Source organism: Staurois parvus, unplaced genomic scaffold (genome assembly GCF_062004578.1).
Source record: "Staurois parvus isolate SC_StPar_1 unplaced genomic scaffold, SC_StPar_1.0 ptg000449l, whole genome shotgun sequence".
NCBI lineage: Eukaryota > Metazoa > Chordata > Amphibia > Anura > Ranidae > Staurois > Staurois parvus.
Window position 1 is genome coordinate 6,468,055 of NW_028318245.1, and position 14,973 is coordinate 6,483,027.

Here is a 14,973-nt window from a genome sequence, read left to right on the forward strand (position 1 = left end):
TCTCCCCGGACCCTGCATTCCCTATATTCGCTCTCCCCAGACCCCGCATTCCCTATATTCGCCCTCCCCTGACCCCGCATTCACTATATCCACTCTCCCCGGACACCGCATTCACTATATCCGGTCTCCCCAGACCCCGCATTCACTATATGCGCTCTCCCTGGACCCTGCATTCACTATATCCACTCTCCCCGGACCCTGCATTCACTATATCCGCTCTCCCCGGACCCCGCATTCCCTATATTTGCTCTCCCCGGACCCCGCATCCACTATATCCGGTCTCCCCAGACCCTGCATTCATTATATCTGGTCTCCCCGGACCCTGCATTCATTATATCTGGTCTCCCCGGACCCTGCATTCACTATATTCGCTCTCCCTGGACCCCACATCCACTATATCCGCTCTCCCGGTACCCCGCATTCACTATATCCGGTCTCCCCGGACCCCGCATTCACTATATCCGCTCTCCCCGGACCCCGCATTCACTATATTCGCTCTCCCCGGACCCCGCATTCACTATATTCGCTCTCCCCGGACCCCGCATTCATTATATCCGCTCTCCCCGGACCCTGCATTCACTATATCCGCTCTCCCTGGACCCCGCATTCACTATTTCTGCTCTCCCCGGACCCTGAATTGCCTATATATGCTCTCCCCGGACCCCGCATTCACTATATCCGCTCTCCCCGGACCCTGCATTCATTATATCTGGTCTCCCCGGACCCCGCATTCACTATATTCGCTCTCCCTGGATCCCGCATTCACTATATCCGCCTTCCCCGGACCCTGCATTCACTATATTCACTCTCCCCGGACCCTGCATTCACTATATTCACTCTCCCCGGATCCCGCATTCACTATATCCACTCTCCCCGGACCCTGCATTCACTATATCCGCTCTCCCCGGACCCCGCATCCACTATATCTGCTCTCCCCAGACCCCGCATTCCCTATATTCGCCCTCCCTGGACCCCGCATTCACTATATCCGCTCTCCCCGGACCCCGCATTCACTATATCCGGTCTCCCAGGACCCCGCATTCACTATATCCGCTCTCCCTGGACCCCGCATTCACTATATCTGGTCTCCCCGGACCCTGCATTCATTATATCTGGTCTCCCCGGACCCTGCATTCATTATATCTGGTCTCCCCGGACCCCGCATTCACTATATTCGCTCTCCCCGGACCCCGCATTTACTATATTCGCTCTCCCCCGGACCCCGCATTCATTATATCCGCTCTCCCCGGACCCTGCATTCACTATATCCGCTCTCCCTGGACCCCGCATTATATCCCCTCTCCCCGGACCCCGCATTCACTATATCCGCTCTCCCCGGACCCCCCATTCACTATATCCGCTCTCCCCGGACCCTACATTCACTATATCCGCTCTCCCCGGACCCTGCATTCACTATATCCGCTCTCCCCGGACCCTGCATTCACTATATCTGCTCTCCCCGAAACCCGCATTCACTATATCTGCTCTCCCCGGACCCTGCATTGCCTATATCTGCTCTCCCCAGACCCTGCATTCAGTATATCCGCTCTCCCCGGATCCTGCATTCACTATATCTGGTCTCCCCGGACTCCGCATTCACAAAATCCAGTCTCCCGTGGTACACACAACATGGAAATGCAATTATTTTAGTAAATATAAACTGCTAAATACCTTTTCTCATCAGCAATGAGAGCAGTTTTGTGACTTCAGCAAAGCACTGGTTAAAGCTCGTAGGAGGAGTTTTCTTTCTGCTCTAGGAGGAAGTGAAACCCCTGACCCTCTGTCTGGGCAATTCTAATTGGCCCTTAGCTGATCACATGCACTCTCCCAAGAAAAAAAAAACTCTCCAGCAATACACACCAAACTGAGCATGTGACCACGGGTTCAGTCTGTACCATATATGTTTACCACTGCTCAAGGTAGAGAAACTCCCAATCTCCAAGCACAACTCCTGTAGGTGCTAGCCCAGCTAGTGTGCTGCATAGATGAGAACAAAGGATGTTGGATCGGCTGCACTCCAAACAATCCACTTTATTGAACCAAGATAAAACCAATACAGACAGTGGAAATACAGTGGGGGAGTGTCAGGTCAAAGCGTTTCACGCCAAAGACAGTGCTTATTCATTACTGTCTTTAGAATGAAACGCGTTGACCTGCCAGTCCCCCACTGTATTTCCGCTGTCTGTACTGCTTTTATCTTGGTTCAATAAAGTGAATTGTTTGGAGTGAAACTGATCGGACGTCCTTGGTTCTCTATCGGTCTGTATCAGGTGGTCATTTCAACAAGAGGAGGATCAGAGAAGACAGAATCAAACAGCCTTTTTACACAATGCGAAGGATTAACCCCTTAGGATCCACAGTGAGTATAACAAGTATGCTTTACTGCATCTACAGACTGATTGTACTGTTGTGGGTTTTGTAACACTTTACCTTTTTATTTTTCCATCACATAGGGGACTTTGTCATTTTATAGGTGACAGGTTCTCTTTAATTAGACAAGCAGAGTCCAACAGACCCTTCATGTCTCCTCTGGGCTCCATTGGATATATTGCAATGCAGATTGAAAAGTGACAGGTGAAGTGATGTCATACACGTCACCTTCTGGGTCACAACAACAAGGGAAGGGGTGGGGATGTTTGTCCGCTCTCCTCTCCACCTTCCGGTACCCGCCATGTTGGCCCCCGAGTCCGCAAATGGGCAAACGGAGTCCGGAATGCACGCGCTCACGGGAGGGACACTGTTACCAGGGGCTGTGGAAGTAATTGGGTGGCAATGTAGCCACCTGACTGCTTTCACCCGGCAGGCAAGAGTCTGCCTGCCAATTTTATACACAATCCCACCAAATTGTGTATAAACCACCCCCATCCCCCACTGTCAGGTCTATACAACGTATGGACCTGGCGGTGAAAGTGTTAATTCTATACTGCAGTCTGTAGAGAGGGAAGATGCACAAAATGCTTGCATTGAAAAGAGGACATGCATAAAAAAAGAAGGAAAAAAAGGGAGAAAGAAAGAGAAAAAAAAAAAGATGGAAAACGAGAGGTAGGAAGAAGAGAGGGAGATCCTGAGATTAATAAAGGAAGAGAAGGAACTGGAAAAAATAGGGGAAGTGTTTTTTTTTTTTTAAAGAAGGGAATGTTCCAGGCAAGAAGGAACAAAAAAGGAGAGTCACCAGCAGGGGCAGACTGACAACTCATGGGGCCCCCAGGCAATAGGGGATCATGGGACCCCTGTGTCCTTGCCCAAACTCAAAAAAACCTATGAAAAAGGTACCAGGGCCATCTCATGGGGCCCCCTACTGACCCTGGGCCTTCGGGCAGTGCCCGAGTTTCCAAATGGTCAGTCCGCCCCTGGTCACCAGGCGCTGAATAGGTGCATCAGAGGTTCTGTGCAGACCATGCTTGCGGCTGGCATGCAGAAGAGATTATGAATGTAGTTGAGGTGTCCATCCTGGGACGTCATCTGAGAGACACATGCCACCCCAGCCAGACAGCACTTCTGCTTCCTTCAGCTAAAACATTGGCTTGTTACTCTGCTCCGCATGTCCACCTACCCATAACTAAAGGCTTTATTTGAACATGCAATTCAGCATGCCCCTGGTCTCATCTCAGCCATCTCTGCATCCTTGAATGGACGCCCGTCATCAGCATCCCTCTCCTATATGTCTCAATGGGAACGGGACCTCTAGCTCCCCTCCATAGATTTTGAGGACTGGAGTAAGGTTTGGAAAATGGTTGCCAAATGCTCCTTCAATACAAGTTCACTTGAAGCAGCATACAAGGTCCTACTCTGATGGTACTGGGTCCCTGCCCGAGTTACCCATGCTTGCCCCTAGCAATACACACCAATCACTCCTAGAGCTCTGTTCTATCATCAGCTGGATTGGGGACAGTAGAAGAAGGGGAGGGTGAGAGAAGACAGGATCAAACAGCCTTTTTACACAATGTGGAGGATTAAGCCCTTGGGTTCCACAGTGAGTATAACAAGCACGCTTTACTGCATCTACAGGCTGATTGTACTGTTGTGGGTTTAGTAACACTTTGAAGCATAACCTCAGGTTTGAGCCTTATTTTATGATGAACAGTATGTTCCTCCAGGTCTGCTGGGCTACAACAAAATGGTCGAGATGAACCAATCACAGAGGAACCTGCCTTTTACCCATGATCCTGAGTGTTGGGGGATGGGCACTGTTGTTGCAGGAAGTGAATGGAAGAGAGTTGCGAGCCATGGAAGCAAACTGCTCCAACCTGACGGAGAGGATATTACAGCTCACCCTGGAAATCATCTACCTGCTGACCGAGGAGGTGAGGATTTTTTTTTTTAACATATGCATATAATTGTCTTACTTTTTTTTTTTTTAATGACAAATCACCAGAAAATAAAGTACACATTTATTACAACTATTTTTGTTTTTAATATTTTTATAATTCCCCATTTGTTAAAGCAACTAACAAGACAAAAATAATAAAAGAAAGTTCTGATTTTTGATAACTGATGCTTGGCCTAATTAGAATTTTTACAGCCAGATGTTAATTGTCCTACTTTTTTTTTCCTTTATTTTTAATGACAAAATACCAGAAAATAAAGTACACATTTTATACAATTTTTTTTAAATTTTTTTTTTAATGGACTAAAAACTCATTTCACATTTGTTAAAGCAACACATAAACCAATCACTTTTTTAAACCGAATATTATTATCTGTGGCAGCCATTAGTACTTCAGAGTGGTCACATTGTACCACCACATTCCTCCTGTCCTCCAATCTTTACTGATGGATGGGGATATGCCACAAATGGAGAACCTTGACACTTCTGGTGGACTACAGCTCTGCTCTCACTCCTCCTCAGGGAGACTCCACCCATATCCAATGAAATGCAGCAACCTCCTCTTTGTATAGCGTTCCTCTGTTTCTTTGCTTTGTGCAACACATATGTCTAACATCTTTCGAGTCGCTTCCAACTGGTCATCTCATGCTACCTCTGTGCTACACCCAATCATCACACAGAGCTCAGTCTAAAGTCAGGACTACTCCCATGCTTTCAAAGCCCCTTCCTCTTGACCTAATACCACCACATCATAAGGAGGACACCCAAGTAGAACTTTACAAGATCATGGTACCAAAGTGGACCACAAATGCAGTTAGGTAAAACTAGATGTCCTGAACCTTGAATGGACGGTAAACCTACACAATTTAAGAGGAAATAGCAAAAATGCTTATCTGCAATTACATGGAGAACTATAACTGGCACTGAAGAAAAGATGTCTTTGCTTAAAGAAGGGCAATGTCTATAGTGATTGATAATCTCCCTCCAACAGGTTAACATAGTTGTAAAGAAGACATCAGGAGATGGACAGAGCTCCATTATGGTTCCTCTACCTTCCTTACTGGTTCCAGAAAGAAACAATGAACAGAAGATTCTAGAAGTCACCAAGAAAATCACTGTCCTCCTGACAGGAGATTCTGGGCTCCGGAGCAGAGTACGGGATGGGGAGAGGAGGCTACAGCATACAGTACTGCAAGTACTGTGTGCCAATCAGGGTTTACCTATCATCAGAGGCCAACCAGAAGTAAATACGCGCTGCTAAGAGATAGATCGAGCTGCAGTGTTCAGGCTGCAGGACACAGATTTGATCTGCGGGATACTGGGACTCAATTCAATTACCGGTGCAGTCCCGCAGGATCCGGGATGGTTGGGAGGTATGGCCTTCAGAGTGATGCTGTTTATCAGATTATAGCAAAGAGGGACGATGATGGCATCAAGTTGCAACTTCTTTTGCTGGGGAATGTATATTGTGTTTGCTAATCTCTCTTCACAGGATGACATAGTTGTGAAGAAGACATTAGAAGATGGACACAACTCCATTATGGTTCCTCTACATTCCTTTCTGGTTCCAGAAAAAAACAATGAGGGGAAGATTTTACAAGTCACTCAAAAGATCATTGACATCCTTACCAGAGAGGTGAGCGGTGCCGGGAATTCTGGGACATTCTCCAGTAACAGACAAGGGATGTGTCTGGATGGTGACTGTATCATTGTGTGTGTCAGGTTCCTATAAGGTGTCAGGATGTCACTGTCTATTTCTCCATGGCGGAGTGGGAGTATTTAGAAGGACACGAGGATCTCTACAAGGACGTCATGATGGAGAATCAGCCGCCCCTCACATCACCGGGTAAGAGGAGACTTTATTGTAAAGGAGAGAGCAGTACGGAGGGTACACCTAGATCCCCCATCATCTGATAAACACATAGAAACAATGGATTCAGTCAGTGTGTGTGTTTCCTACAGATGGATCCAGTAATGGAAACCCACCAGAGAGATGTCCCCGTCTTCTGGATTCCTGGGGTTCCACACAGGAACGTCACACCATCCCTCACCATCATCAGGTAGGTGGAACTTGGATTTAAACTTGACTATAGCTTATATTAGATAATATTCTTCTATGTAGCCTCCACATAACAGCAATTGTTTTGTTATTTTAGGGAGAAAAAGTGATTAGTATGAAAACGGAGGTTAAAGAACAAGAGTGGTATATGAGGGATGACCAGTTGTCCATGAAGGAAGCTGAAATGATAATGACAATTACCAAAGAGGAATCTTCTTTGGATATCACCACAGGTGAGCAGCACTTCACATTATATGTACTGTATGTAGATTGACCAAACGTGACAAAGAATTAGCAGACTTTCAAATAATTTCACATAATGTGTGCTATCCTTTTGAAAGAAAAAAATTGTTTGTTTAATCAATCTAGACAGTATCTTCAAGCTATGTAAGATGGAAAAAAAATCTTTAATATTGTCAATAAGAACATTGCTGGTGTACCTACTGCATCAGCTAAGGTTCAAACATAAAGTATTAACTTTGTATAACATATGAAAGGTCCATCTCCATTCCTCAATATAACGTCATGTTCCCAACAAATGAGGAGAAGATACTGGACACCATATGAAAGGTTCATCTCCATTCCTCATTATAACATCATGTTCCCAACAAATGAGGAGCAGATACTGTACACCATGTGAAAGGTCCATCTCAATTCCTCATTATAACATCATGTTCCCAACAAATGAGGAGGAGATACTGGACACCATATGAAAGGTCCATCTCCATTCCTCATTATAACGTCATGTTCCCAACAAATGAGGAGGAGATACTGTACACCATATGGAAGGTCCATCTCCATTCCTCATTATAACGTCATGTTCCCAACAAATGAGGAGGAGATACTGTACACCATATGAAATGTCCATCCCTATTCCTCAATATAACATCACGTTCCTAACAAATGAGGTGGAGATACTGTACACTATAGAGCTCTGAGTAACAATTGACTTACAGACCAACATTCACTGCTCCTGATTGCATAACATGAACAATGAACAAGCTATTTCTCATTATTCTCAACAGGTGGACACACTGGCTGGAATACTACAGCAAGAACCCTGATTTTATCACCAGGCTATAATGAAGGACAAAATGGTGTGGCACAATGTTCTCCAGGAGTAAGACTTGCTGGCCAATATACATATCAAAGAATAGATCATGTGGAGAGATCAACAGGTCAGTGTACTTCTGAGGAATCTAATAACAAATCACACATTATCTCAAATGTCCAACCAAGGTGTCCCAGTAGAGTGGGGGCACCACATCCTTCCAATCTCCAAGAATCATCTTCCAGAAAATTGAATACAGTTACACATAGAAACAATGAGACATTCCCATGTACTGTTTGTGAAGAATCATTCCTCAAAAAAAGTGACCTGGTTGAACACCAGAGAATCCACACCAGGGAAAATCCATTTTGGTGTCCTGATTGTGAGAAACCCTTCCTAAACAATTCAGAATTCATCCAACACCAGAAAATCCACACGGAGGGAAAGCCTTACTCATGTTCCGAGTGTGAAAAGTCTTTCACCGTTAAATTACAGCTCACAGTACACCAGAGATTCCACACTGGGAAAAGACTCTTCTCATGTTCTCAGTGCGAAAAGTATTTCACCTGCCAATCAAAACTTGATATACACCAGAGAGTCCACACCGGAGAGAAGCCCTATTCATGCTCCAAGTGTGAGAAGTCCTTCACACACAAGACAGGACTAATTCGACACGAGAGAATCCACACCGGAGAAAAGCCCTTCTCCTGTTCTGAGTGTGAAAAGTCTTTCTCCCAAAAATCGCAACTCAAGGTACATCAGAGAGTCCACACCGGCGAGAAACCATTTTCCTGTCCAGAGTGCGGCAAATGCTTTTCTGAAAAGGCTAATCTTGATAACCATTTCAGAGCTCACACCGGCGAGAAGCCGTTCTCCTGTCCGAAATGCTGGAAATGTTTTGCACATAAATGGACGCTAAATCTCCACATGAAGAAGCACACCGCTTAAGGATGCTGAAAAGTAAAGCTGTGTTTCACAGGATGAATCAATCTGTCTATAGAACAATCGGTGAGGCATTTTGAAAGGATCGGGTGTTGCAAATGGGAAATTTTAGTTTCAGAATTGGTTTATTCCAATTATTATTATTTTTTTTTTTTTAAGTACTTCTCTGATTTATAATTTATTGCAGATGTTAATTACGTTGTAGCTTTGCTTTTTTTGTAACATTCATTGAACAATGTGACCCAGTATAAGGCTTGTAGTGCCTCTCTAAGCCAGTGGGAAGGTGCGATCCCCCCCCCGATCCTCGGAAATGGGTGCCGATTTTAAGCTCACCCATCCAGCATTGGTGTAAACAAAGAATGCTGCACCGCCAACCCAACTGGAGTGTAGATGAAGGTGTCAAATGGTTTCAGTCAGTGTTGCTCCACAAAAAAAAGACCCCTGATGTTTTTGCCCCACCCCCTGGGGAGGGGTTTGGTCACAGGTGGATGGGGTGAAACACGTCAGAGGGGGAGTGGTTTGTTAGACAGTGCTGGCTGAGACTGTTTGACATCTTCATCTACACTCCGGTTGGGAGTGTTATTGGTTTACACAATTCATTGAACATTCTAATATTTTATACAACAGAAAATGAAGCCTTGATATGTACAGAGGGAGGACAGACTTTGATGTATCTGCCTTACAAGTTTGAATCTGACAAGTAATTAAAGAGAAGAGAAAATAAAGAAGAAAAGAGGAGAAAATTACTTCCCCCCTCGTAACCTCTGCTCCTTGAATTCTGGTCTTCTGTGTATGTCCCCTACTCATCTAAATTCAATGAGTGACAGACCCTTCTCCTGCTATGCTCCAAACAGGGGCGGACTGAGAACTCATGGGGCCTCCGGGCAATAGGGGATCATGGGGCCCCTGTGTCCTCGCCCACACTCAAATCACACCCAAAAAAGCCTATGACAGGTACCAGGGACATCTCATGGGGCCCCCTACTGACCCGAGGCCCCCGGCCAGTTCCCCAATGGTCAGTCCGCCCCTGGCTCCAAAACACTGGAATTTACTTCCAAAAAATTCAGAGAGTCAGTGCCCGTTCACATATATGTGGATTGAATGCATGTGAAAAAACATTGCTTCCTATGGTGCCTGTTCACATATGTCCGATGCACGGTGCGGTGTGGATTCAGTGCGGTTTTAAAAAAGAGTCCTGTCCGATATCTAAGCTGTGCAGTCCGGCTCAGGTGCGGATTACAGGCTATTGATTTCTATGGGAACCATTTCTAAACCGCATGTGTGATAGAAGATCCTGAGCTAATCCTGTCCTGAACCTGACGTAAACCTGACGTGAACCTGTGAACAACTAGCTGTGAAACCCGAGCTTCAATCCGCACCACACGTGTGAATCAGCTCTCATTCTCTGGGAACAATGGTGGGCTCTCAGGCTGACCTTCCTCCGTGTGTTACATCATGTAGAAACATGCACGGTATGACAGTATTAAAATAAAGTTCTCATTGCTAAACCATATTGTGGACTCTTGTTTGATATGTGCAATGCTACCCATACTTTTTTAATCAGCAACACTATGATTAGATTGTAAGCTCCAAGGAAATGCTGTTATCTATGCACACACTTCTTTTATGAGAAATTGCAGAAATTACTACTCTGTTGCATTTTTGTTATTACGTGCCATAGAGTAGTTTACGGAAATCTTTCTTTTGTATTCTGATTGGTGCTTTATGGAAACCGCCTGAAATATGCTGTGTTATCAGTTATTACTTAAGGCCTGATCAATCATAAAGAAGTTGAATTCTGCATCACACATTTAGGTATTTGTTATTAACTGGGGTATTATAAGGTGATATCACAGGGGTCAAAATTCCCTAGTTTAAAAATATTTCAATCATGGGTTGGATGCCTTCCAACTTTTCTATGGCCAAAGGGTATTGCTTCTGTAAAACTGGCTGGGTGTTAGGCTTCAGTGTGGCTTTATATGGTGTACAAGGTATAAATGCTACATCCAACATATCCCTTGCCCACACTTTGGGATCTACCTCCTCCAATTCCTCTCTAGCAACAAAGCAATATGGGGATTCCACGTGAACACTTCCTTCAGGGCTTACTGTAATGACACTTTTTAACTTTCCCAATAAATCTATTTACCGGACAATTTGGAATGACCTTAAAAGAATGATTTACAATGTGACCTCGTCCATAGGGATTGCTCATCTCTAACGGTGGCATTTCCCAAGTTTTGATGAAAACCCCAGTTATTCCCATAGAAGGTTAACACTCAAGTACAGCACCCTTGTAACACGCTGACCTTAAACATGAATGGGTAGCTCCTGTATCAGGTACGAAAGATAGCATCACAGCTCCTACCAAAAAAATATAGAGGGTTGTTCAGCGTATTCAAAAGAGAGCTGGGGGAGCATGAGGGGAACACCTTCCGGGCAGCGCTATTGTTGTTGATTTTGCCATTGGAGGGGATATTTCACGGCAGGCTGTGCAGCGGGAGGTGCTTGTGGTGAAAGAGCTTTTAAAGACACATTTAATATATTCTGATTCTGTGGTGTCACATTTGGGCACTGATTTCTCCAATGTCCAGGCTGGCAGCAGGAAAAACAGCGGTCATTCTTGTTATTGAAAACTCTAACTCTTCCCCCTCTACCCCTTCCCCTGATGTTGCTCCTTAACTGTCCCATCCAGGGGCGGACTAACAACTCATGGGGCCCCCGGGCAATAGGGCATCATGGGGCCCCTGTGTCCTTGCTCAAAAAAGCCTATGAAAAAGGTACCGGGGCATCTCATGGGGCCCCCAACTGACCCCGGGCCCTCGGGCAGTGCCCGAGTTTCCAAATGGTCAGTCCACCCCTGGTCCCATCTGATCTCTTGGTCTGGCATTTCTAGGATCACTGTCATGTTTCACATGACTGTCATATGCCTTTAAGTGTTCTCTGTATTTTGTCTGTGCTCCTCCCTTTCCTCTGGTTTAGTTAATGCTGTATAGATAGCCCATCCTTTTTCCCAGTAAGGCATTGCAGCTTCTAGCCTCATGTCATGAAGCAGACCACGTTATGATCTTTTGACCTATCCGATGTTCATTGTTGTAAGATTCTCTCAGTTTATGGAATAAACTTCACAAGATCTACAAGGTGTCATCTGATCGAGTCACTGCCTGTGTTATTCAACTAAGATTGGAGTTATCGCTATCTCATCACAACTGTAAGTTACAGAGATCACACTTTCAATGCTTAGATTGGAGAGACAGAACAATCACAATGCTGTAATCCTTGGAAATGAACCTTTCTACTTGCTTTAGGAAAATCAAAACAGCCCGCTGAATCTTTCTCCATTACTCTGGCTTCAAATGTTTTTGGATCCATGTCTGTCCACTCCGACACTAACTGTTTGATCAGTAGTGAAATCTCCGGTTTCAACCCCTGCATAACTGCCTGTATATATATCATTTCTAATTCCCTTGTCAAATCTAATCCTGCCTCTTCTTTCCAGACCTTGTTAAATCTTTTTAGGTACTCTGTAGCTGATGCCTTACTGTCCTGCATACAAGCAACTGTTGTAGGTAGTGACTGTTTGTCTTTCCATAACCTTCGCATTTCTTCATTTAACTCCTTCCACATCTGTTCCTGTCCCGTGACAGTTCTCCACCCTCCTTTCTTCCCTTCTCTCTCTTTTCTATCCAACCACATAACAAAAAAAGTTTATGGAGTGTACAAAATTCAGCTGGACACCCAGCATTCAACTTCCCTTCCAGGAGTCAGAGAGACTTTCTTTGTATCTCGGAATAGACCTTGATATGTCACCTCGGGAGGCTCCTTTGGTTCTCCTCCAATTGTTGACTTTGACATGCTCCTGACTGCTTTCTGATGGATGCTCACTGCGATTGCTTTTTGATCACCTTGTGGAATTTATCTGCCTGCTTACTGTACCTCTTGTACCATGTCATTGGCTATTATGTATGAGAAGTCTACAATTTATTGTATTTGCTGCACACCTATAAATAATAATTAAAAAATCTTAGATTGTAAGCTCCAAGGATCAGGGCCCTCCTAATCCTCTTGTATTGATCTGTATTGTTGCTGTATAGTCTCCCGTTATATAGTAAAGCGCTGAGCAAACTGTTGGCACTCTATAAATCCTGTATACTAATAATAGTAATAATTTTAAAAAAACTTCCTATGCACACACACGCACACGTACCACACACGTGTGGTATCACCGCGAATGTCAGATCATGGGAAGTAATTCTAGCACCAGACCTCCTTTGTAAATCTAAAGTGGTAACCTGTAAAGGCTTTTAAAGGGTCTCCTATGGATAGTAAAATTTATGTAATTTGTTGCCGTTGCATGGGCATGTGTAATTTTAAATCGTGGCATGTTTGGTATCTATTTTCTCGGTGTAACATCATCCAGAGGCATCCCTAGGGTTGGTGTCACCTGGTGCGGTAACATGTGGTGTCACCCCTCCAGAGAGGAAGGAGCGGTGCCGGTGTAGTGGAAAAATGAGTATCCCTTGAAGATATGTATCCCCTGAAGCAACTGTGCATGTGCTGGTTTCAGACCGAAGAAGCCGATCTCTGACTTTAGCACAGAGCCGGCGATCAGCTTCTTCGGCCTGAAACCGGCACATGCGCAGTTGCTTCAGGGGATACTCATTTTACTGCTACACCAGGGTGGGGGAAGCTGTCACTGTGCCGGCATCCTGCTCCTGAACCCCCTGTGATGGTGTCACCCAGTGCGGCCCGCACCCCCCTAGGGACGCCACTGACATCATCTTTTATATTTTACCAAAAAAATGGGTTATGTGTTTTTTTTTGCATTAAAATTCCAAAACAGTGTATTTTCCCCCAAAATATTGCCTTTGAAAAACCACTGCGCAAATACTGTGTGCAATAAAAAATTGCAAAACCCACCACTTTTTTCTCTAGGGCTTCTGCTTGTTTGGGGTTCTAACTAATCTAGCAAAAAATATTGATTTTTACATGTAAACAAAAGTGTCTGAAAAAGGCCTGGGGGTCAAGTGGGTAAACCGATGAGCCTTGTAACGCCTCTAAAGGCAACACAAGAGTTTCACAACCATAACCCATGTACAGCCACCAAGGAGCCTTTAAAAACCCACAAACGTACCAATATCTTCTTTTTTAAGTTTCCTCAGTGATTGGTAAAACCAAATTTGGGTCCTGGAATCTGGAGACTTCGTAGAGTTTTGGGAGAGATGAAATCTTCAATCCTGGGTCCAGGTTTTGTGAACAACCATCACACTAATTAGGCAAGTGTATGCAGGGTTCATATTAGAGACAAGACTAGGGTTCAGGAATCCACACCGGCAGACGGAGGACGGAGACACATGGGAGCCAGTGCAGCAAGGGGCTGCTAGGTGTATGCACGAAGCTTGTGTGCAAAGACTGCCTGGAGGATGCAGACAAATGGCCTGAAATGAGGCCTGAGCAGCAGTGCTGCAAGAGTAAGCCAAGAGACTGCCGAATGTGAATATGTGGAAGAGAAATGCTGAAAAAACCCACTGAGTGGTGAGGGAGAACAGGTAAAACATTTATATATTTAACTATAGCCACCAACCATATGTATGCTGCCATAAAGGCTTCAGGAAAGTAAAGTTATGGTAATAAAACAATTTTTACATTTTTGACTCTTTTTAGATAACACATGAGTACAATGCTGATCCCACATGCTATGGAATAGAGGATAAATATGACCTTCGGAACTCAAGGACAAGTGCACCACTCTAACATCTAATCAGGTGCTGGTTTGGAGTCTGTCACGCCTCACTCATGGCTCATTATGATTAAGCCCAATGGGTATAACATATCATGGGGTGGTCCTGGTGGTGGGATCATGTCTTGAAGCTTGACGGCTGATTAAGGTTTTGCCTGTGAAGACATCATTAGCAGTGATGAGCTCAGGCGGGTTTGGACACGAGTCTGCTGAACCCGCCTGAGATATCCAGTCTTGCATATGTGTGGCTGCAGGGCAGGGAATTCCTCTGCTATGATTGCTTGTCAACCTTGACAGTTTCCCAGCAGGGTTCCTCAGGCGGGTTCAGACTTGTGCCTGAACAAGCCTGAGCTCATCCCTAATTGTCAATGTGTGGCTCTTCTTTTGAACTATACTCCGGAACTCAACTCTTCAAGTCTGATCATTTGGGTGTCATTGTGTTCCCTGAATTGTCAGAAATATGAGGCTGTTCATATGTCCTTTACAAGCTGGAACCACATATTGCAGGGCTATTCCATAGTATGTGAAGGAAGCATGGGTTTCTGGTGATAGCCATTTTATTGTAGCCCATATATGAAGACTTGTTGGCATGAAGTTGTCAGAAATACAAGTTTAGAGACCATCCACATACATTTACAAGGCAAAATCTCATATGTCTGGTCTACTCCATAGTATGTGAAGGCAGCATGGGCTTCTGGTGGCAGCCATTTTATTGTAGCCCATATATGAAGACTTGTTGGCATGAAGTTGTCAGAAATACAAGTTTAGAGGCCATCCACATGCATTTACAAGGCGAAATCTCATATTCCATAGTATGTGAAGGCAGCATGGGCTTCTGGTGACAGCCATTTTAT

General features: G+C 44.7%; 1 protein-coding gene across 3 annotated transcripts; it reads left to right on the forward strand.

Annotated features, from left to right (window-relative positions):
• The first annotated feature begins 4,157 nt into the window (after window positions 1-4,157).
• Window positions 4,158-9,892, forward strand: LOC149453483 (uncharacterized). 3 transcript variants are annotated; one of them, XM_089688447.1, is made up of 7 exons: window positions 4,158-4,304; window positions 5,319-5,700; window positions 5,820-5,963; window positions 6,050-6,173; window positions 6,290-6,387; window positions 6,484-6,619; window positions 7,412-9,892. In XM_089688447.1, the coding sequence occupies exons 3-7, from the start codon at window positions 5,868-5,870 to the stop codon at window positions 8,383-8,385; spliced, it is 1,428 nt and encodes a 475-aa protein (XP_089544573.1). In that variant the 5' UTR covers window positions 4,158-4,304; window positions 5,319-5,700; window positions 5,820-5,867; the 3' UTR covers window positions 8,386-9,892. The 3 variants fall into 3 exon arrangements, with proteins under 3 accessions (XP_089544573.1, XP_089544572.1, XP_089544571.1); XM_089688446.1 differs by having other exon boundaries at window positions 5,319-5,963; XM_089688445.1 differs by lacking the exon at window positions 5,319-5,700 and having other exon boundaries at window positions 4,163-4,304.
• Window positions 9,893-14,973: the final 5,081 nt, after the last annotated feature.